General features: G+C 40.5%; 1 protein-coding gene across 1 annotated transcript in view; it reads right to left on the bottom strand.

Annotated features, from left to right (window-relative positions):
- PITPNM3 (PITPNM family member 3) overlaps positions 1–25,024 on the bottom strand; it is a gene marked incomplete at its 5' end in the record, with an annotated part of 86,119 nt that overhangs the window by 42,631 nt on the left and 18,464 nt on the right. Inside the window, 2 exons of the mRNA XM_083350228.1 lie at positions 4,265–4,312; positions 21,257–21,364. Of these exons, the coding sequence (XP_083206354.1) occupies positions 4,265–4,312; positions 21,257–21,364 (156 nt within the window). The remainder of the gene's footprint in view (positions 1–4,264; positions 4,313–21,256; positions 21,365–25,024) is intronic.

The raw sequence follows: 25,024 nt of genomic DNA, 5'->3' as shown, positions 1-25,024 counted from the left end.
ACCCAGATTGTTGGGGGCAATAAGCTGACTTTGTAATAATGCCGCTTGGGGGGGGGAAAGCCCTAATAAGCAGGCATATACATAGAATGAAGGCTATTGCTAAGCACATTTCATTTGTGCTTAGATTGTAAGCCGCCCTGAGTCTTCGGAGAAGGGCGGGATATAAATGGGATTAAAATAAATAAATAAATAAATAAATAAATGCAGAGGCGATGGGGCAGTGTGTGCTGCACAAAAAACATGTTGTGTAGTTCAGCTCTGCAGTCCTTAAAGAAAGAAGTTCTCTGGAGACATGCATGTACTTACTCTATTCCCTTGTTATTTTCTTCTTCCCTCAGTCTGTGTGCTAGACAATAGCTACTGGGGAATAAGAAATACCTGGCATTGTAGGATTCAGCTTCATGGAAATACTGGACCCTAAGAGTTATTTTCATTATTCTGGTTCAGAAATCTCCAGTTAAAGGAACTCTTGACTCACTATGTTTCATGGCAAAAATAACTTGCAATCGGAAGATACATATTTAAAAAACTAGTTTTAGTAGGCCCAAGGGATTGAGGCTGAGACATTTTTGTCTGTCTGTTCTGAAGCACAAATTACATTTTGAGAGCCATCCCTCCCATTTGAAAATCAGGTATTAGAGAATGCTGGAGTGATAGGATTTCTGTTTAAGAAATTTGAACTGATTTCATTCCAGATCATATCACTACCTAGATCCCAACTACAGAGTGGAATGTTTTCTGGAGAATGCATAGGAGACAGTTACTCTCCCTTTTGCTTATGCCAATCAAACATTCAACAAAACGAGCTTTTAAAGGTATTGGAATACAATTGCTGGAAATCAGAAAAGATTGCTGTTTTCAATACAGGAGGCAGTGTGAACAAAAAACAGTCACGTTTTCCTTGAGATTTGAACAAGTTTAGACTGTGTTTTCAACAGGTTCTCCTTAAAGCATAAACATCTGTAAGCCACCCAGCATCAACTCTGGTAAATAAAGCAACTCAGATAGCCCTTGGCATGGCAGTTACTAATATAAAAAGGGGTTGTCAGGACAGCCGCCATGATCAACCATGAGATGGAGAACATTTTAATGCTTCTTTAAAACATATGTTTTTACACTGTCCTATACTTACCAATGAATGAATGAATGAATAAACCTTTATTGTCAAAGTACAACCATGTATACATTGAGATTGGCTGAGCCTCCCTTCGTGCCCCCATCCCCAACTCACAGTGACAACGAACCCTCCATCTTATTACACCATGTGAGCTAATTGCACAACACACCGGCCTCACAAGTCAATCTATACTTACCAAGTTCTGGGAGAAAGCAATAGATTAAATAAATATTTATTTTTTATTTTAATCCCATTTATATCCCGCCCTTCTCCGAAGACTCAGGGCGGCTCACAATCTAAGAAGCACAAATCAATGTGCTTAGGAATAGCCTTCATTCTATGTATATGCCTGCTTATTAGGGCTTTTGCCCCCCCCCCCAGCGGCATTATTACAAAGTCAGCTTATTGGCCCCAACAATCTGGGTCCTCATTTTACCTACCTCGGAAGGATGGAAGGCTGAGTCAACCTTGAGCCTGGTGGGATGCGAACCTGCACTAATTGCAGGCAGCTGGTGTTACTTAAGGAGGCATTAGCCCACTGCACCACCAAGGCTCCTTATGATTGTGCAATGAAAACTAAAGTTTTCAGGGGATGTGTAGCTATGTGTCCTGATAGATGAACTTGGCTGCCTCCACTAAGGACATATGGAGAAAGGCAACAATGAAGTGAACTTTTCCTTTAGAGAAGGATATGGGTCAGATTTCAGAAACCTATCAAGTATTTATTTACTGGCCTGGTTCATGCACTATAATAAGCCAGATATAATAGAATAGATTATTTTGTATGAAGGCAACCAATTATGCTTCATTTAATGAATCACAATTAAACAAAGTATGCTTTAGTGCACTATGTAGATCCAGTCATTGCATCTAGGAAGAATAAAGATCACTTGCTATCCTTGCTTACATTTGGCATAGCAAGAAATAATGGCTGAGAAAGCTTATGCTGCTTACTGTAAAAAGGCTGCAGAATGACGGAGTCAATAAGTAGTTCTGGAAAATGACAGACGTGCTTATCTTTCATCCCTGAAGAATTTGCCAAAATGCTGTATTTAACCAGAGCAACTAAGTACATTCAGACTCACATGGGAACGAAAAATTGGGCCTCAACACCTTTCAAATCTGTTTTTTTTTAATGCCAACATCTGAGGAAGTGCCATCTCAGTAAAAGGAGAGAAGGAAAAGAGACACTTCCCATTTTCACATTCCCATAAAAAGTTGTCAGTTTTCTGCCATCTGTTGCACTGTTGTTAGCTGTTTATAATAACAAATCTGTTACAGAGAAATAAACTTATGCATAGCTGCTGGCATATGCTTCCTATTAGCAAGTGGTCATAAAAGTATTTTAAATAGAAAAGGATTGAGATCCTAAAGGTTTGCAAAAAAAGAAAATGCCACGCAAGGGGGCAAAGTTTGTAGGCTCACTTGATTTGAGTACAAAGTACCTTCATGTTGAGATCACAGAAAAGTAACAAAGGAGAGGATGCCCTATTTGACAATACTGAAGTTACAGGGGGTTAGGAAAATTCTTGTCTTTCCTTTCCCTAGCTGTCAAGATACTGTATAGCTTGCTCTGAAAGTCATTTGGATCTCCCCCTCTTGAAATTTTGGCTTCCCTTTCTCAAACATTAAGGGAGCTGAAAATGTTGCATACTTGGACTTTTTATTCTGACAATGTCTTTCCTATCAAATCTTGCTGCAACATCTATTCTTTTTCATTATCCAAACTTAACCCATAATACACAAATAATATATGGTGTATTTCATAATTGCATCTGGAATAACAGCATTCCTCCATTTTATGTTTCCTGATAACCTATGGAAATTATGATCCTCATTTGAGATGCAAATTAATTAGGGAAAGGCCAACACATTTCAGTAAAATTCACTGTTTTTATTATGACTGCATTAACCTCACATTTCATTTGTAAATATTCTGGATAAATACACTCAATACAGAAAACTCTTTAGAATATTTCAATAACTGGTATGCCATTTTTAGCTTCCTGTATTTTTTTCACTTGTCATTAGTTATCAGTGAATTCAGTTCAATTCAATTAATCACCTAGTCTTAGTTTAATGTAGCTAAATAATTTTGGAAACGTGGAAGAGATTTTTTTTTAAAAAAAACTAATGCATTTGTTTTAAAAAGTTTTTATTACATTCTGCCATGTCAAATCTATTTCAACTCAGATGAGAAAAAATGAAAGGCATCATTTGGGTTCATAGACAATAGTGTCTTCTTCTGAATCTGCAGCATTTTCCCCATGTCCTGTTCATCTTGACTGGCAACAGTGTCCAAGTATCTTACTAACTCATTGCATCCAAAATCTTTTTTCTACAAAAAATTCAGATACTGGGGACTAAGCTTGGAACCAAGATGCATTGGAAACTACACACTGAGGAGCATGTCTTCTCTGTCATTAATGAATTACAGTAGTCTTTGGTTAACAACTGTAATTGTGACCAGCAATCACTAAGCAATGTGGCTGAAAAGTGTAAGAAGGCAATCTCGGCACTCCTTATTGCTGTTGTTAAGCAAGTCTCAGGTGGTTTACAAATAGGCCAGCAGGCAACTAAAAGGCTGCTGCTGGGTGGGGGAGGGGTGCAGATGTGAGTCTGGCGTGGCCAGAGGTGGTGGCTGCTGGGCAGGAAGGGAGCATAGGAGGTCCATGAGGCATAGCAGAAGTAGAGCAAGGGTGAGGGCAGGCTGTTGCCAGATGGGGGAATAGTGTGAGTTGACTTATCTATCAGCTTGACTTTGCTTGTTGATCATGTGACCACAGGACATTGCAACCTTCCTATGTACACGTTGGTTGCCAGTCATGATCACATGACTGTAGGGGTATTCGAACAGCTTGAACTTCGAGGACCTGTTGTAAATATAGCACCTTTGTAACTTCAAACAGTTGCTGAATGAGTGGATGTTAAACGAGAACTACCTGTAGCCAGAATAACTGCTTGTTTGCCTGTAATTATTAAAATATCAATATTATTGCTGGAAAGGAAACAAAACCAGCTCTCCAGCAGTTATGCTGATATTTTAATGAGTATCAGGGGAGATTCAAAGTTACCTATTGTTGTACTTTTTAGACAGTACAATAAACCTTAAATATGGGAGTACATTTTAAAAGCTTCAAGACTCACGTTGTTTTTCCTGTAGAACACCAGATGAGCAAAAAGTGGGGTCTTCACCTGTGAAATACAGGAACAGAGGTGTTAGATTTTATTTATAAGTACCTATGTTTCTCTATAGAATCATTCAACTGTTACATCACCCATTAGCACCCAACCCCCAAACCCAAACTCATTCATTCAGCTCACATTAAAGATGGACCATTGTGGCTTCCTCTAATTCCATCTATCTGTCCTCCATCCCTGCTTCCTATCAGCTGCATCAATATATGAATAATGGCTTTAAAATTACATTTACTTTGGTAGGCATAACTACAATAGGTTTTATAGTGAACCAAAGGCAAGCACAGGAAAACATTTCTGCTTCTTCTCTCCTGATGTTAGAATTCAGGGTGCATTATACAGCTTGTTGGAATCAGCTACAATATCTGAACTAACAGGAAAAAGTATTGCTTTCCACCATGTCTAATTAAATGTAATTCAGACACAAAATATCAATCCTTGGCTAGTAGATCTTTAAAAACAAATAAACAGAAAATAGAATGATTAATGGCATTAGTCACAAAGACACCTCTCAGTACAGAAGCAGCATATCACTGAACACCAATTTATAAATCAGGTAGATTAAGATCGTGTTATTTCTCCAAATTTCTTGGGGTTTCTTTACAGCAAGACTACAAAAATAAACAGAGTACAAAAATACAGAAATAAACAGAACAATGAAATACAAAACAACCCCCAAACCAAACCTGGGGGGGGAAAGGGAGTGTTTTGGGGGGATTCCAAATGTACCAATATAAAACATCTAATATATGCACTGTATACGTATATAAAGCATATAGAAATCATTGCTTATCAAAACATGTCATTGTAATAATATATTGCTATCAAATACAAAGAATAAAAAATTACCCACTCTATTGGTGTAAAATATAAAATGTGGACCAAAGAAGAACACATTGTTTCATTTTTTCAGATTTCCAAAAGCTGTAATTAATATCTGGAATAGTACCACTATTCCAATTTCTTCAACAACCCATCTAGTCCTTCTGTATCCTGCAAGTGCCAGTCCAATGTATTCAGAGAAGCTCCCAAATATTTACAGGAGGAAAAAAATGTAGTGCTTTTCAATGTTGCATCCCAGCAGTTACTACTTAAGATATGCTACCTCTGATTTTGTCATGAAGAGTTCTGGGCACTGATGGCATAATCCTCCATGTCTTTGTCCAGTCCCCCTTTAAAATAATCAGAACTGGTACCACCTTCCACATATTGGAAGTAAACTATCTAGCTTAACTATGCATTAATATTGCTACCATACTCTGCTGCCATAATATACACATATTGTTGAGTACACTACTCTATATTTATATAGAATATTTATTTGTCAGGTGAAATATTTTGATCCATTAAATTAATCCAATTTTTTTTAAAATGACAATTAAAAAACTGCAATGCAAATACTGAGTTGCCAACCAGATGACTCCATGAAAACACAAACATTCAAACTGAAAAGCAGACTGAACACTAAAGCAAAATAATTTTGTTCGAGAGATTAAAAAGGCTTTTAGTGCAAGTATTTGTGGCAACTGCCGCAAACTGGAAAAAATGGAGGTTTTCAAGAGGGATTAATTTAGTTCTCTGTGAAATCTACATCATCACCAGGATGCCTTACAGATGCACTCTTACTCCTACCTGTAAATTGCACTAGAGTGGATTCTGCTGAATTTCCAGCTGCTCTTATTTTAATCTTCTAGGAAGTAATATTTTAAAAAGGATTATAATGGCTTGTAATCCTTTAAAATGACTGAGCAGTAACTCAAAACAGCATAAATGTAAAGACTATTAAATGCAAAGATCATCATTAATTGGTATTCCAAGCTCAGACTAACCAAAATAACCAACCAGATTTTCAGATAAAGCTCACAGACTATGAGACCAGATGTCCTTCATTATTTCCAGTAAGTGGGAACAAGAAATATATCACCCTGTAACAAAAAGTTCCACTTCTAGCTAACCATGTTAATACAGTCAAAAATATATACTAATTTGATTAAAAAGCACTTCCTAACAACTAATTGGTGAACAACCTATGAAATAAGCAACAATTTCTAGCAGCAACTCAGCCAATTGTTGATGGACAGAATTAAAAGATATAGGGCCCACTTCTTGATATGTAACAGATCTCCAGTGCAAAATAAAAATGGAGTATTCTGGACAAATATTTTCTTAAAAGTCTCCACTGAGGAAACAGTGTCTTTTCCAATTGTTAAATTGATCCATTATTAAACAATGTTAGGAAGTACTTCTAAAGGTTTGCAGCTTTTTCTAACCTTGGCTTCTGCAGGAATGGGAAATGCAGCGACAGGAAATGAATATGCTCCATATTTTGCATAAAAGGATTCTATCTCATTTGCAGTCTCATTGGCTACAAATCCTACAACTATTTTTTAGTAGATTGGCTTCAAGATCTCTCATTATTAACACTAGTTTTTTTACTGTCCTTCATCTAGATGCAGCTGGAATCCATACATACTGCTGTTTTGTATGGTAGTCCAAGACAGTCTCTCCAAATCTAGATTTAATATATATTCTCCAATTCACAATAGTCACTCGTCTTATCCATATGATCAAATGGATTTATTGCTCTGAAAATTCCTTCATGTGAATGGATTATATGTATGCTGTCCACTTCCCAATTAAACATGTAGACCTCTCTAGCTGTTTTTCATCTATAATGTGCACAAAGGCCCTTCCCACCTTAGGAGACCAAACTGTACATCTGGATTGGTTCTCAGAATAGATACTAGAACTATGCATAGATCTTGATCTGAAAGGCAAGAATGTCTTTTCTTGGGATCTCATGAGAAACTAAACTATTCCCAGGATTCCACAGCAGGAATCACATGGCCAGGAAAAGGTACAGTTGTTTTAAGGTAAGCCCCACAAGAGCTACATCTGTGCCTATATATACTCTGAAAGAAATTTTGCCATTAAATCTAGATCTCTGCATAAAGGTAGAGCAGTATTGTAGAGTATTGGACAAATTATACCAATCGATTATTGGACAGAAGATGACAGAATTTCAGTTCTTCAGATGGGAAAAGAAGCAAGGGAGCTGTCCAAGGTCCCGCTTTGTCCAACAAAGAATCTACTGTACCTAAAGCATCAAAAATATTACTGTACTCCTTGAAATGAATATAGAAAAGCAAGAACTTTGCATGTTTGATTATTGGTGAGGAGCAACTGGATAAATACAATCCTTAGACTCTATGTTGATTCTATGGTACTAACCTTGATAGCAGCATGACTGCCTCGGAGGGTTGGTCACTGAAAACAGACTGATGGATTAGGTGGGCCAGAACACCAGTCAGGCAAAGGCACTGCATATGTTCTTAACTATGGACATAGCTAGCATCAAATCATTAATGTTGATACTACTATAATCATTTTTGTTGTTAGCTGCGAAGTCGTGTCCGACCCATCGCGACCCTATGGACAATGTTCCTCCAGGCCTTCCTGTCCTCTACCATCTTCTGGAGTCCATTTAAGCTCACGCCTACTGCTTCAGTGACTCCATCCAGCCACCTCATTCTCTGTCGTCCCCTTCTTCTATTGCCCTCGATCTTTCCCAGCATTAGGCTTTTCTCCAGTGAGTCTTTCCTTCTCATTAGGTGGCCAAAGTATTTGAGTTTTAGCTTCAGGATCTGGCCTTCTAAAGAGCAGTCGGGATTGATCTCCTCTAGGACTGACCGGTTTGATCGCTTTGCAGTCCAAGGGACTCGCAGGAGTCTTCTCCAGCACCATAGTTCAAAGGCCTCAATTCTTTTGCGCTCAGCCTTTCTTATGGTCCAACTTTCACTGCCATACATTGCAACTGGGACTATAATCATACATAAGTTATTACTTTTAACAAAGTATTTTTGCCCCTAAAATATGCTACAATCTTCAAAGGTTTAAGTACCTTTATTAATCTTTCCCCTCTGCTCTTCCTATTATCTTTCTTTCCAGAATTTGTAGCTAGCAAGCAGAGTTTCTCTACTAAAGTAACTCCATTTTCAAATAATACTTTAAGACAGGGGTGTCAAACTTGCAACATCACATGACGTGTCGCGACGTATCGTGAATTTTTTGTCATTGCCGTCAATGGGGTGGGTGCGGTTTTGCTATGATGCACCTGGCCTGTGGGCCGGCAGTTTGACACCCCAGCTTTAAGCCTTCATTCCTGGCAACTGACTGGGCAAGTCTCTGCAGTTTTTTTGTCAAGATTCTCACAAGTGGTTTGCCCTTGCCTTTTTCCTATGGATGAGAAAGTGACTGGCTCAAGATCACCCAGCTGGTTGAATGCCCAAGGCAGAACTATAATTCACAATCTCCTAGTTTTTACTCTGGTGCCTTAACACTGCACCAAACTGACTCTTATGGACACAGAAAACTGGAAAGGAAAATTTATGGGTCACAAGCAGATCAATAAAACTGCGGCTGACTATATTTTAACATATTGCCATTCCCTGCAAGGAAGAACCAATTCTGTCAATTCCAGTTGAACTTTGATAAATCAAATATAACACAAGATTTATGAGACACAGAATGTTAAAAATCAATTTAAAATATTTTTTTAATGTCCCATGGAACATACACTGAAATTACACAATTCCTTGGAGAAATCAGATGTAAAATCCCCTTTTAGAACCGACTATTCATTTCCCATAGAATGGTTCAGCTCACTGCCAGATTAAATGCATTTTCCTACTCACTGTCAAGAGAAGAGATGCTCAGAATGCAGACAGCATCTTTCTCAACTCCCCCTGAATCACTGGCTGTTGATTGACATAAATTAGCAGGGAACACAAGGCATATCACAAGGCATATCACTTCATATCACTGTCAAGAGCAGCTGTAAAACATGTTATACTCCCTCAAACCCCACCCACTAATTATCTATTTTGCTGTGTTTGGAACACTGTTTGGGTATGTGGCCGCTGCATCACTCAGCTTATCAGTGGTGTAGAAAAAATATATATAAAACATCTATTTGTGCACAGAATATCAACTTTTAAAAAACCAATTAAATAAATCACCAAGACAAAAACTAATAAATTAGAAATCAAATGATAAACAAAAAAGTAAAAAAATACAGACTCATAAATAAACATTTTATCCAGAACCTTTCTACAGGCAAGGATAGCCATTGAATTATGTGAATCTTTTAACCAATGCAATTTCCCAAATTTTTAAGCACCATTGAACCACAGAAGCATGTAGTTTAGTTTCCTAGTGCTTTGCAATAGTAAACGTAGCTGTTTAGAAGAACTGATTTAATTTGTCATGTTGCTTCAGTTTAGGAAAAACTAAAGGCAAGATTCCTAAACAAAGATTGTTCAGTGTTTTCCCCAATTTCTGTAAAAATATTCAAAAGTTTTGCATTTTTCTTACTTTCTTTTTCTTTGTAGTTTTGTTTAATTAAAGAAATTATATTTTATATTATAAAATTACCAATTATGGTAATATATACCAGTCTATTTATAAACCTAGTAATAACATTTACCTAATATAACTTCAGCAGGTAAGTTCATTCCTTCAACAATTTAATCTCTCTCTCTCTCTCTCTCTCTCTCTCTCTCTCTCTCTCTCTCTCTCTCTCTCTCTCTCTCTCTCTCTCTCTCTCTCTGTGTGTGTGTGTGTGTGTGTGTGTGTGTAAACAATTGCACAAGCCAACTGAGTCTTTCCTCATCCTACCCATAGCTACTTCAAATAGATTTAATAGAAATGGTCACCGTTGAGAATGAATAAAAATCCATTAAGGAAGGACACAGTTCTGCCTTCCATTTCAAGAACAGAAAGAAATGCTGGAAAAAGTATGGTGAACAAGTAAGAGGCTGGGTTAGCCAGATGCTTTGAAGGAACACTAAAGAAGCATCTTAGAGGACAAACATACTATTTGGTATCATTCCTCAACATTTTCTTAAAACCTTCCCCAACCAATTTGTACACATTTCTACAGATTTACAGAGATTGGAAATTTTGAAAGTTGAAAAGTGGAACAATTTTAAAAAGTACCGTAAATAGTTTTAATATATGTCAATTCAAACAAAAATTTGTATTCCTACTATCCTGGATCCCCTTCATGGATTACTGCCCCCCTTCATGGATTACTGCCTTGTCCCCTTCATGGATTACTGCCTTGTCGTGGCAAAGGGGCTTGCGTAATTCAATGAAGCTATGAGCTATGCCGTGCAGAGCCACCCAAGACGGAAAGGTCATAGCAGAGTTCTGACAAAACGTGATCCACTGGAGAAGGAAATGGCAACCCACTCCAGTATCTTGGCCATGAAAACCCTATGGACAGTACCAAAAGGCAAAACGATATGACGCTGGAAGATGAGCCCCTCAGGTCGGAAGGCGTCCAATATGCTACTGGGGAAGAGCAGAGGGCTAGTACTAGTAGCGCCAAAAAGAATGAAGTGACTGGGCCAAAGCTGAAAGGACACTCAGCTGTGGATGTCTCTGGTGGTGAAAGGAAAGTCCAATGCTGTAAAGATTTTTTCCTCCATAGGAACCTGGAATGTAAGATCCATGAATCAAGGCAAGCTGGACGTGGTCAAACAAGAGATGACAAGACTAAACATCGACATCTTAGGTATCAGCAAACTAAAATGGACAGGAATGGGTGAATTTAATTCAGATGACCATCAGGTATACTACTGTGGGCAAGAATCTCTCAGAAGAAATGGAGTAGCCTTCATAGTCAATAAAAGAGTAGGAAAAGCAATACTGGGATACAATCCTCAAAATGACAGAATGATCTCAGTTCGAATCCAAGGCAAACCATTCAATATCACAGTAGTCTAAGTCTACAGTATGCCCCAAACACCAGTGCTGAAGAGGATGATTTTTTTTTATTGAAAAGTTTTAACATACAATTTTTCCCTTATAAAATCCCCCCTCCCCCACCCTTCTCCCTCCCCCCCTTCCTCCCCCCCTCCCCCCCTCCCCCCCCGACTTCCCAGAGCTAAATACAAGGTATATATAAAAAAAACAATCATAAACAACCATATACTAACAACCATAAACTCTAAAATCTATCACTCTCTAGCTTATATAGGATAAAACAAACCTTAGTAATATTAAATATATATATAAAAAACTAATATAGAAAAAGAAACAAAGAAAGAAGCCTTATTCAAATATAAAACTTCTTAACCCTATACTTATTCTGGATAAACTCAAACCATTCTCTCCCTTCCATAATATAGCGTTCCTGCAAGTAATCTTGCAAATAGGCCGAAATCTTCGCCATTTCAACCAAGTCGGAAACCTCTAAAGCCCACTCTTCTATGGTCGGCAGTTCCTCTTTCCAGTACTAACCTATCAAAAGTCTTGCTGCCGTAATTAAATTCAACATCAACTTAGTATGTTCCACCAGACTTTTATCCAAAAAGCCTTAACCTTTTTACAAGTCCACCATATATGAAAATATATTACGTCTTCATCACCGCACCTCCAACATTTAGGCTAATGATTCAGATACATACTTAGCTTTTTAAAATCTAAATACCATCTATAAAACATTTTGTAAAAATTCTCTCTTAGATTTCAAACTTGTTTAAATTTTACATTCCTCACCCAACTCTTTTCCCACCTCCCACTACTTGGCTGTAAGTACGTTGTGAAAGTTCCATAGACTTCTGCTGTTCTTGTTCTTTTATCTTTTTTGATCGTTTTAAAGCAGCACGCGTCACCCTCTGTTCTCTGGGATCATCCAAAGGTGTTATAACTTGATCTCCTCCAGCACCATTCTCCTCTGTCTGTCCATCTTCAGCCTCTTGATGTTCTCCTTCTCCAGATCCCTTTGCAGCTTCCAGAAGTGTTAATGGGGTTGCTTTTAAAACATTATTGTAAAAATCACGCGCTTGCATCACAGTAACCAGACGGTACCTTTTACCTTCATGCATCACCATCAACCCAGCTGGGATCTCCCATCTGAACCTTATATCTCGTTGCTTGAGCTCTTGCACAAGAAATGTAAAATCCTTCCTTCTCCTTAAAATCTTTGGAGGAATTTCTTTTAGAACCAGAACTTCTTGATCAGCAATCACGACTTTAGTATCATAGGCAGCTTGTATAACTTCATCTCTAATTTCCCTTTTTGCAAAATAAACCACCACATCTCTAGGCAACTTTCTCTGTCTAGCAATCCATGAATTCACACGAAACACTTTATCCATGCCTCCTTTTATTTCGGATGCTGGCTGATTCAATACCACTTCAAGAGCCTCAGAAACCAGCTGCTTTAGATCTTCCTTAATATTCTCCTTTAAACCTCTGATTCTAATGGCAAACTGCATCTGGAAATATTGAGCAAGACTCAAGTCTCTATCCATTTTATCTCTTAAATCTTCATTCTCCAGTACTTTTGCTTCTAATATGGCATTCTTTTGCGTCAAATCTTCCACTTTTTCATCCAAATCTTCCACACATTCAGCCACTTTATACACTGAAGACAAAATGTCTACCTTCATCACCCTAAACTTCTGTTCCATCCTCTCCTCCATTCTCTCCTCCAACTTCTTCAATTTCTCCTCCATCTGTGCAAATTTATCACCAATTGATTGATTAATTGATTCCAAAAGTACCTGGGCATGTTTATCCAAAGCATCTCGTAAATCCTTCGGTGTCAATACATCAGGAGGGTGCAACGCCTGTAATGAGGATTGTTGCACCGGAGAAGATCCACCACTCCGAAGAGTTTTAGGGGGAGGTTTAGCCGCCATCTTTAACTTTCAATTGTGACGCACTTTCAGTTAAAGTTTAAAAAAGTACATCAAGCTCGAGAGTAAAATAAAATAATCCTCTTCACCTTTTCCTCTTGTACCGCTCTGCCTGCTCCTTTTAATCCATAGTCCTTCCTTCAGGCAGGGGTGGTCGCAGACGCCTGGCTCTGCTCCATGAAATCAGGAGCAGAGGCGCTGGCCAGCTGGGAGCGACCCAGGCTACGGGGGAGTTCAATCCTTCAGCCGCCCAAGCTGCAAGCTCAGGCGGCCCCGGAGAACTCGACCCCTACCTGGGGCCTCACCCCCTCCTCTTCTCCCGAGGAGGGGGCTTCAAATTCGCTCGAACAGCTGATCGGCGCTGTTTCGGGCGAAAATCACTCAGCTGAGCCGCGGGCAGCCCGGGAAGGCTGTCTCCGGCGCTGCACAGCCACCGGAAGCCGCCTGAAGAGGATGAAATTGACTGGTTCTATGAAGCCATACAGCACCTTATAGAACTAACACCAAAAAATGTCCTTATCCTCATGGGGGATTGGAATGCTAAAGTAGGAAGCCAAAAGATAACTGGAATAACAGGCAAGTTTGGCCTTGGAGTACAAAATGAAGCAGGGCACAGGTTGATAGAATTTTGTCAAGAGAATACGATGGTGATAGCAAACACTCTTTTCCAACAACCCAAGAGACGGCTCTACACATGGACATCACCAGACGGTCAACACAGAAATCAGATTGACTATGTGCTCTGCAGCCAAAGATGGAGAAGCTCTATACAGTCAGTAAAAACAAGACCAGGAGCTGACTGTGGCTCAGACCATGAGCTTCTCATTGCAAAGTTTAGGCTTAAACTAAAGAAAGTAGGGAAAAGCACTAGGCCACTCAGGTATGAATTAAATCATATCCCTGTTGAATATACAGTAGAGGTGACAAATAGATTTAAGGAATTAGATCTGATAGACAGAGTGCCTGAAGAACTATGGTCAGAGGTTTGCAACATTGTACAACAGGTAGCAACCAAAACCATCCCAAAGAAAAAGAAATGCAAGAAAGCAAAATGGCTGTCTGAGGAAGCTCTGCAAATAGCTGAGGAAAGGAGGGAAGCGAAAGGCAAGGGACAAAAAGAAAGATACGCCCAATTGAATGCAGAATTCCAGAGAATAGCTAGAAGAGATAAGAATGCCTTCTTAAATGAACAGTGCAAAGAAATAGAAGAAAACAATAGAATAGGGAGGACCAGAGATCTTTTCAAGAAAATTGGAGAGATGAAGGGAACGTTACATGCAAAAATGGGCATGATAAAGGACCAAAATGGCAGGGACCTAACAGAGGCAGAAGAGATTAAGAAGAGGTGGCAAAATTACACAGAACTATACAAGAATGAGCTTAACGTCCCTGATAATCACAATGAGGTGGTCACTGACCTCGAGCCAGACATCCTAGAATGTGAAGTGAAGTGGGCCTTAGAAAAGTTGAGCAACAACAAAGCTAGTGGAGGTGACAGTATTCCAGCTGAGCTATTCAAAATCTTAAAAGACGATGCAGTAAAAGTGCTACACTCAATTTGTCAGCAAATTTGGAAAACTCAACAATGGCCACAGGATTAGAAAAGATCAGTTTACATTCCAATTCCAAAGAAAGACAGTGCCAAAGAATGTTCAAACTATCGCACCATTGCACTAATTTCTCATGCTAGTAAAGCAATGCTTAAAATCCTACAAGCTAGACTCCAGCAGTATGTGGATCGAGAACTACCAGAAGTACAGGCAGGATTTCGAAGAGGCAGAGGAACTAGAAATCAAATTGCCAACATAGGCTGGATCATGGAGAAAGCTAGAGAGTTCCAGAAAAACATCTACTTCTGCTTCATTGATTATTCTAAAGCCTTTGATTGTGTGGATCATAACAAACTGTGGCAAGTTGTTAAAGAGATGGGAGTACCAGACCATCTTATTTGTCTCTTGAAAAACCTATATGTGGGCCAAGAAGCAACAGTGAGAACTGGACAGGGAACCACTGAATGGTTCAAAATTGGGAAAGGAGTTCGGCAAGGCTGTATACTGTCGCCCTGCCTATTTAACTTATATGTAGAGCACATCATGAGAAAGGCAGGGCTAGAGGAATCAAAAGTTGGAATTAAGATTGCTGGAAGAAATATCAACAACCTAAGATGATATTATTATTATTATTATTATTATTATTATTATTATTATTATTATTATTATTATTATTATTATTATTATTATTATTATTATTATTAATTTTATTTGTATACCACCCTTCTCCCGAAGGACTCAGGGCGGTGAACAGGGCAATACATGTTAAAAAACAAGAATACAAATATTAAAAGAAATTAAACAAGATGCCCAACAACAGCAATAAGTTAAAATACATTAAAAAACAGTAAAACCCAAGCCCATCACCCATCAGGCCAGGCCGGCTTGTTCGAACAGATAAGTCTTTAGATCGCGCCGGAAGGAGCGAAGGTCGGGCGCCATCTGGAGCTCAACTGGAAGACGGTTCCACAGATCCGGCGCGCCCACAGAGAACGCCCTCCCCCTGGGGGCCACCAGTCAACATTCTTTGACTGGTGGCACCCTGAGGAGGCCCTCTCTGTGGGAACGCACTGGGCGGAGGGAAGTTGATGCCGGCTGCAGGTGCTCCCTAAGGTATTCCGGACCCTTGCCATGTAGGGCTTTGTAGGTCATTACCAGCATCTTGAATCTCACCCGGAAGACAACTGGGAGCCAATGCAGCTCGCGAAGCAGAGGTGTAACATGGGAGTATCGGGAAACTCCCAACACAACTCTCGCGGCTGCATTCTGTACCAGTTGGAGCCTCCGAGTGGTCTTCAAGGGCAGCCCCATGTAGAGAGCATTGCAGTAGTCTAAACGAGAGGTCATGAGCACATGAGTGACCGTACGTGAGGCATCCCGGTCTAGATAGGGCCGCAACTGGCGCACCAGGCGAACCTGGGCGAAGGCCCCCCTAGTCACAGTTACTATATGGTCTTCTAAAGAAAGCTGTGAATCTAGGAGGACTCCCAAGTTTCGAGCCCTATCTACGGGGGGTAATAACTCACCCCCCATAGAAATAATAATTAATAATAATAATTTTATTTATATACCGCCCTTCTCCCGAAGGACTCAGGGCGGTGAACAGGGCAGATATATAAAAAATACAAAAATACAAAAGTTAAAAGAAAATTAAACATATGCCCAACTAAAAACAGTAAATACATATATTAAAAATAACAATAAAAACCCAACCCATCCCCCATCAGGCCAGGCCGGCTTGTTCAAATAAGAGTGTCTTCAGATCGCGACGGAAGGAGTGAAGGTCGGGCGCCATCCGGAGCTCAACCGGCAACCGGCAATATTCTGAATATCCCGAGATGCCGGTATGCACAGCCACTCAGTCTTGTCAGGGTTGAGTCGAAGCCTGTTCCTCCCCATCCAGACCCGAACCGCCTCCAGGCAACAGGACATCACATCGAGGGCATCACTGGGGTGGTTTGGGGTCGAAATAAAAAGCCACGAATGATCTCACCCAGCAGTTTCATATAGATGTTGAACAGGAGAGGCGAGAGGACCGACCCCTGAGGAACTCCACAAGTGAGAGGCCTCGAGGTCGACCTCTGGCCCCCTGTCAACACCAACTGCGAACGTCCCAGGAGATAGGAAGAGAACCACTGAAGAACCGTGCCTCCCACTCCCAATCCCCTGAGACGCCGCAGCAGGATACCATGGTCGATGGTATCGAAAGCCGCTGAGAGGTCTAATAGGACTAGGATGGAGGAATATCCCCTGTCCCGAGCCCTCTAGAGATCATTCACCAGAGCGACCAATGCCATCTCCGTGCTGTACCCAGGCCTGAAGCCCGATTGGTATGGGTCTAGATAATCCACTTCATCCAGAACCAGAGGGAGCTGATGCGCCACCATGCTCTCAACAACCTTCGCAAGAAAGCGAAGGTTGGAGACCGGACAAAAGTTATTTAACACAGCTGGGTCCAAGGCAGGCTTCTTGAGGAGAGGTCTCACCACCACCTCCTTCAAGACGGCGGGGAAACTACCCTCACTCAAAGATGCAGATATAACCGCCTGGAACCAGCCTCGTGTCCCCTCCTGGGCCGCATAAACCAGCCAGGAAGGGCACGGGTCCAATAAACACGTGGTGGAGCTCAGCCTCCCCATAATCCTGTCCACTTCATCCGGAGTCACAGGATCGAACTCCTCCCAAATAACATTGACAAGACCACCTGTGTCCTGATCGTCAGACTCTGCCCAGTCGGAGTCCAAACCGGTCCGAATCCGAGCGATTTTGTCCGACAGATGTTGACTAAACTCCTCGGCACGTCCCTGCAAGGGTTCCTCCCTCACCTCCTGATTAAGGAGGGAGCGGGTCACCCTAAACAGGGTGGCCGGGCGATTATCTGCGAAGTGATTAGACCTCGCCGCCCTTATCGCCGCAAGATAAGACCTAATATAGGTTCTTAGTCGCAATCGGTCGGACTCAGATCGGCTGGACCTCCAACAGCTCTCTAGGCCCCGTCTCCGACGCTTCATCTTCCGGAGCTCCGCGGAGAACCATGGAGCCCGCTGGGATCTGCACCAGGTCAGGGGCCGCAAGGGTACAACTCGGTCAAGTGCCTCCATGGCCGCCCTTGCCTAGGCTTCCACCAAGGCATCCGCCGAGCTGTGAGCAAAGGAGGCAGGTGGGGACCCCAGTGCTGCCTGGAACCTCTCAGGGTCCATTAAGCGCCTGGGGCGGAACCATCTAGTTGGTTCAACACACCCACGGCGAGGAGTGGCAAAACGGAAGACCAGCCGCAGGAGATGATGATCGGTCCATGACAGGGGCATAACAATTGGGGAGCCCCCACCAAGATCATCTAACCACCGTCCGGATAGAAAAACCAAATCAAGGGTGTGGCCTCCCACATGAGTCGGTCCATGAATTACTTGCGTCAGGTCCATGGCCGTCATGGAAGCCATGAACTCCCGAGCTAACTCAGAGGATCCTCCCAGGGATGGTAGATTGAAGTCACCCAAAACCATAAGTTTGGGGAACTCAATCACCAGCCCCGAGAGGATATTGAGAAGCTTAGGCAGGGCTGCTGCTGCACGACTAGGCGAAAGGTACACCAGCAGCAAGCCCAACTGCGCCCTAGGACCACATCTCAGGAGGAGAGACTCACACCCGACTATCTGAAGAACGGTGGCCTCCTGCGGACATAAGGTCTCCCTCATAACTACCGCCACTCCCCCGCCCCTACCTTGAGCCCGAAGATGAAGATGATACCACTCTAACGGCAGAAAGTGAAGAAGAACTAAAGAGCCTCTTGTTGCGGGTGAAGAAGGAGAGTGCAAAACTTGGGTTGAAACTTAACATTAAGAAAACCAAGATCATGGCATCCGGCCCTCTCAATTCCTGGCAAATAGATGGGGAAGAAATGGAGATAGTGACAGATTTTATTTTCCTGGGCTCCAAGATTACTGCAGATGGGGACTGTAGCCAAGAAATTAAAAGACGCTTGTTCCTCGGGAGGAAAGCCATGGCAAATCTAGACCGCACACTAAAAAGCAGAGACATCACCCTGTCAACAAAAGTGTGTATAGTCAAGGCTATGGTCTTCCCAGTTGCAATGTATGGCAGTGAAAGTTGGACCATAAAAAAGGCTGAGCGCCAAAGAATTGAGGCCTTTGAACTATGGTGCTGGAGAAGACTCCTGCGAGTCCCTTGGAGTACAAGGCGATCAAACCGGTCAGTCCTAGAGGAGATCAACCCTGACTGCTCTTTAGAAGGCCAGATCCTGAAGCTAAAACTCAAATACTTTGGCCACCTAATGAGAAGGAAGGACTCACTGGAGAAGAGCCTAATGCTGGGAAAGATTGAGGGCAATAGAAGAAGGGGACGACAGAGAATGAGGTGGCTGGATGGAGTCACTGAAGCAGTAGGCGTGAGCTTAAATGGACTCCAGAAGATGGTAGAGGACAGGAAGGCCTGGAGGAACATTGTCCATAGGGTCGCGATGGGTCGGACACCACTTCGCAGCTAACAACAACAACATCCTGGATATTTTTTGTCAATTTCTTTTTCTAAACTCATATTTTTAAATAACTAAAATATTAGAAAAATTGCACAAGGGCTGTTTAAAGGTTCAGAGGATTTGACTGAAAGACAGTGCAAAACATGTTTTTCCTCCTTTTATTTAAGCTAATGATAAAACATGAGTACAACTTTTGTTTCCAGCTAAGCTTTGCAAATATGATTTAGTTTCTAACTGCTCTGCATAACAAAGCCAACAGTTTCACCAGATAAACCCGGTTGTATTTGATACATATTATTGCTACAATATTTATATCGTCACACTATTTGATTTTTCTTTGTCCACAAATGTTGACTGTACTTAAATGCTATTTGATGCATATTTTTTCCTCTGGTACTAGATTAAAACTTGGATTTATTAGCTTTGAATTATCTCTGCTGAATACTATATCATAGCAATCAACACTGGTTGAGTGTTATTATCATCCCAGTGGTTTTAGAGAAAAGAATCCAACTAAAAGGTGTTCTATTTATATTTGTATCCTTCTTGTGAACATAAATATATTGAGATTCAAGGTGCTGGTAATGACCTATAAAGCTCTAAATGGCTTGGGTCCGGATTATCTAAGGGAACACCTGCTGCCGGCATCAACTTCCCATCGTCCTGTGCGCTCCCACAGGGAGGGCCTTCTCAGGGTGCCGGCGGTTAAGGAGTGCCGGTGGGTGATCCCCAGGGGGAGGGCATTCTCTGTGGGCGCGCCTGCCCTTTGGAATGATTTACCGGTGGAACTTCGGACCGCCCCTGATCTGCGTTCATTTTGCCGGGACCTGAAAACCTGGTTTTTTGATCTATCAGGCCTGAACTGAAGGGTTTTTACCTTTTAATATTGTTTTAATTGTTGGGCTTAATTAATTTAATCTATTTTAATTTTATACTATTTTTATATTGTATTTTATGTTGCCCTGTAAACCACCCTGAGTCCTTCGGGAATAGGGTGGTATAAAAATTTAATTAAATAAATAAATAAATAAATAAATAAATAAATATTGGTAATACTAACTCCTGGATATAAGAAACCTAGCTAATATAAGTAAGGGACCTACTAGGGTCAGATCAAGAGGGCATTGATTGACACTTGGAATGCGAAAGTGGGTCATCCTTTTTTAACAATCACAGAGGTCCAAAAATGAAAACACTGTTTGGAGGAGCCAATCCTAAAATGGACAAAGGGAGGGAGCTCTAATCTGAACTAGCCAAAATGAGGATGGACCAGAACCAATCAGCACCAATAAGTTTGAAGATAATGAGGATTCTTGAGGACTCTATTATTTATTTATTCATTACTTCAGTTTGTTTAATTTTTTTGTGTGGCAAGCAACAAAGTAAAACAATACTGTAGAAACATTATTATTGTTTTGCAGTACTTTATGCCTACCTCCTAATTTATATCTTGCCCTCTCAAACAGCTGCCCGATGCTTCCTTGCTTCTTCCTCTATCACTGCTTCAATCTTTCCCAGCCAGTCTGAAGGTGTCAAATACAGAGCAAAATCGCATCTGGCTTTTATTATCTGCATTTAGGTGAACTCTTACACTTGTGATTTTCCTTGCTGTTGCCTATGTCTTATAAGCTGTGTACTCATCACATGTACTTGCAGAATTCTTTTACTAAATCAAAATAACAGAATAAAGAATAACAGAGTTTCTCCATATTTGACAAAGTGAGTTTCTCTATATTTGTTCAATCTGTCTCTAAACCTCATTTAAATCAGAAGTGTAAGTCGATCCCCTTCCTTCTCACAAAGTTTTCTTCAGCCTTAGGGCAAGCAATGCCCATTGGCAATACAATCTAATATATACATGAATATGAAGTCTCAGTGAAAATAAGTGGAAAGGCATGCAAGAGCTAGCCTTTCTTCTCCTAGTGTGCATATGGACTGGTTCCTCAGAATGGAAGCCTGTTAGTAGTTACATGGAAGAGAGGGTAGTCCATGGCTGAATTTTTTTCTCTGTAAGGTTGTCCTATCCTTTTCAGAAGGCCATCAAATATATCCTTGCCAAGTGATGTAGGCTATCTGACCATAGGCTGCGGACAGGATTGCTATATTTCAGTCCCAAATTGTGCCGCCCTACATAATAAAAACCAGATAGCACCCATTTATTTAGACACAGGTTAAACCAAGCTTGTACCTTGATTTTCATCCAGTTTTCCAATCGTCTCGATCTGCTCCACCAAGTCATTGGAATTCCACTGGCTCATCTCCAAAAGAATGGCATTCTTCCCTTCAGCCACCTCCTCTGTAAAAGAGGAGAAAAAACAACCATGTAATTTCAGTGATGGCCTAGATTCAAAGCAGAGGCAGGATTACTGCATTGACAATTAACAGAAAGCAAAATCAGCCTAAATATAAAATACCCAGGTTTTTCAGAGAGCTTTGCAAGGACATATTCCTCATATAATATGCCTGCCTATAGAAATCAAGGAGGTCTATAGTTTGATACATCTCTTTTATTTCCAGTACTTATATTCCACCAGTATATCAAATTCTAGGCAGAGCACGATGATAAAAGCTAAAGGGTAGATATTCCATGTGAATAGTGAACATTTATATGTGCCATTTTTGAATGACACAGCACTTTCCTTGCTAATCACCTGATACTAAATTACTGCCCTAGTTGTTACCAACAATTGCTTCCCACTCACAATATAACCTCACATATTATTTATCATCCCTCCTAGACTTGACTGTCCCCCATTTCTTAGCAGAGCTAAGAACAGTTGCCATCTAGCTTAACTAATGACTTACTCAGGGGACTGGACTGTATAGCAGCCTTCAGCAACTAAGACTCACTAGCACTTGTTGTGTGCTTATTTGCAGATGCAAATTGTCTATCCCTAAAGGGTTTGGATTATTGATGCAATGACTATACAAAAGGTCAGACTCCAAGCACTGAAACAATTTGCTAGTTAAGCAGGTCCAAATGTTTATAAGGAGTTCAATTGCTACAAAATACAGAGAGAATTCAATTGCTACTGCCTGGAATGTACACTTTAAATGGGAAGGTGTTGAATTTAGGCAAATGGATGGCATGGGCTACATGTCCCACTATCTTCAGGACAAATCCAAGCAAGTTGAAAACATATAATCACTATAAGTGACTCCAGTAAAATGGTAAAGATTTTCCCTGTCCAGTCGATTCAGACTCTACAGGCGGTGCTCATCTCCATTTCTTAGCTGAGGGAGCCACAGCATTGTCCAAAGGCATTTCTGTGGTCATATGGCCAGCATGACTATATGCCGAGGGGCATGGAAAGCCTGTTACCTTCCCACCGAAGTGGTAAATTCTCACATTTGCATGCCTTCCAACTGCTAGGTGGACAGGAGCTGGGGCAAACAATGGCTGCTCCCTTCATCACACGGCACCCAGGTCTTGAACCTGGTCTGTCAACTTTCCATGTGACAAGCTCAGCGTCTTTAACCACTGAGCCATCACCCCCTTGTAAAATGGTATGCAATTACAAACAATAACCCCCTCACCTATTTGTTCATTTTAAATACTTTACATCCCATCTTATTTCCAGAAGAATTCAGGTACGTTAACACATTTAAAACTCATTTACATAAGCATTGTTCTAATAGTAAGAGAAATACCGTAACTTATGCAAGCAGTATTAGCAATAATTTTTAGAGACTAAAGTTGAAAAAAAATTAAAACAAATCAGAAAAATATTAATCCAAAGGAAATTTCAAATAATCATTTTGCCAACCATTTAACACCGACTGACAGGAGTTGCCCACTGTAATTCATAGTGTCTGCATTCACCCATCATACTGAATCCGCTTACTGAATTAAAACATTTTCTGGATTTGCAGAATATATTGCACTGCCAAATAACCAAACAGGCTGGGTGTATCCCAAATTCTAAGACTGGTTCACATACACATTCTCCCAAAGGAGTTAATCGAAGTTACTAGCAATTAAGTACATGTTGTACAAATGCTTACATTTTTAATCTGACTTGGATAAAAGTATCACATGAATGTAGCCTAAGTTGCAAGACAAGAAGTAGAGAACTGGATAATGACAGGAGAAGTTTATGAGAAGAAAGACCTCCTTTGAGTTGTCTAGAGTTGACCATACATAAGGAAAGTTTTACATGTTAATGCCAACCATTTGAGTTCAGCACGGAAAAAAGTGAAGCAAATTTATAGTCAACAAAACAGTTGTGAGATAGTCAGGTTTATGTGCCTAGCCCTAGACAGTATCGTGTAATTATTTGCATTTGTGGGAGTTTTTGAAAGCTTGTAAGGAGAAGGCCATTCTCACATGCTGTAGTATGATCAGAGTAATTTAGAGCTTGGACCACTAGAAGACCTCCAAGGTCCCTCCCAACTCTTATTATTCTATGTTCTACCCTGGAAGTAACTAAGGCATATAGGGAGGTAAGATCTGGATTTATTAGTTATTAATAGAGGCCCAACAAAAGCTTCAAAAAAGCTTTGCTTTTACTATTTTTGTCACCCAGGAGAACCAATTTGCATTCCCAAATTGTTAACATAATCTTCCAATAGGACTGCAGCCTCATCCATGACAGGCTGCATAACCATACCTGAGTCAGATTACTCACCCATCAAAAATATTTTTTTTGTTTAGATGAAGCTGAAGTTTATTTTTCCCCATTAAACCTGTCACAGGTGATAAATAGTAGTTGACTGCTTCTACTGCTCCCTGAAATCAGACAGAAGCCTGAACATTTTTGTGGACAAGGATGTGATCTATCTGGAGCAAATCATCTGGTCTGAAACTAATTATGGCTCCTCAAGACCCATTACAAAGCTGGTTTTGTTCCAATTTAGAAAACCTGCATGAGGCCCAAGTACAAAGCTGCCCTCCTTCAAATCCTCAACAGTGTAAAGCATAGTGTAGAGAGGAACTGTAAGAATCCCTTCTTTTCTTCTAGAATAACCAAGGGAAGGAAAATTCTGAAATGAAGGTATTTACATCAAAAGTTCCTAAACAAAGCCTTTCTGTTTATCAAGCACGCTGCCATTCATTGTGTATAAAATACACCAAACAGAAGTCAAATCAAGAGGAGCCATCTGCTGTTGATTCATTCATTCACTGAGGAAGTGTATTTACAAAATTGCTGTATTCCATGCTTCAATAATACAAACAGCCCTGAAGATCAGGTCAAGATATATCCACTTGGAGTAATCCATTAGGTACCCTTCGGATAGTTTCAAACCTCAGTCTGTATAATCAATAGACAGAAATTAAAGGGACTATTGCTCAAAATATGTGTAGGATACCAACTTGCCCAATCCCTTTTAAACCAGAATCTCTCTTCTCACAAGGCTTAACTATATGCTTCTAAAAATCCCACTGGTCTCCTGAATATCTCATATCTTCCAACATGTTCATGTATCAGACTTTGGGAGTGATCTTGGTGGTTCCTTGATTGGGCTGTTGTTTACTATTAGCTTGTTTGTCTGAACTGGTGATTCCTTGATTAGGATACTATTTATTTCTTGATTGTTAATTTAGTGTTAATCTTAATCTATGTCAATCTCTGCTCATCTAGGTGTTCATTGCTATTTTGGTCCTTTTGTTTCCTTTTTGGCTTTTTTGATTGTCTCTTTCGAATGGCATAAAGATGTTGTTTACTTCTATAAGCCTGTTGATGGTGAGTTTCAGGCTTCCAGGAATTCTCTAAGGTTTCTCTAGAAATTCAGGTTAGTGAGGGCAGATATGATATTGTTGCCATTACGGAAACATGGTGGGATGAAACCCACAAATGGAACACACAGCTAGCGGGATTTAAATTATTTAAAAGAAACAGACCAAATAAAAGAGGAGGTAGAGTTGCCCTCTATGTAAGGAATAACTACATCTCTACAGAAATAGAGCACAACAATAATGAAAACTGTAAACTTGAATGCACTTGGGTCAATATAA

This window comes from Vipera ursinii (assembly GCF_947247035.1).
Source record: "Vipera ursinii genome assembly, chromosome: 1".
Classification (NCBI taxonomy): domain Eukaryota; kingdom Metazoa; phylum Chordata; class Lepidosauria; order Squamata; family Viperidae; genus Vipera; species Vipera ursinii.
This window is presented reverse-complemented; position numbering and strand designations above follow the sequence as displayed.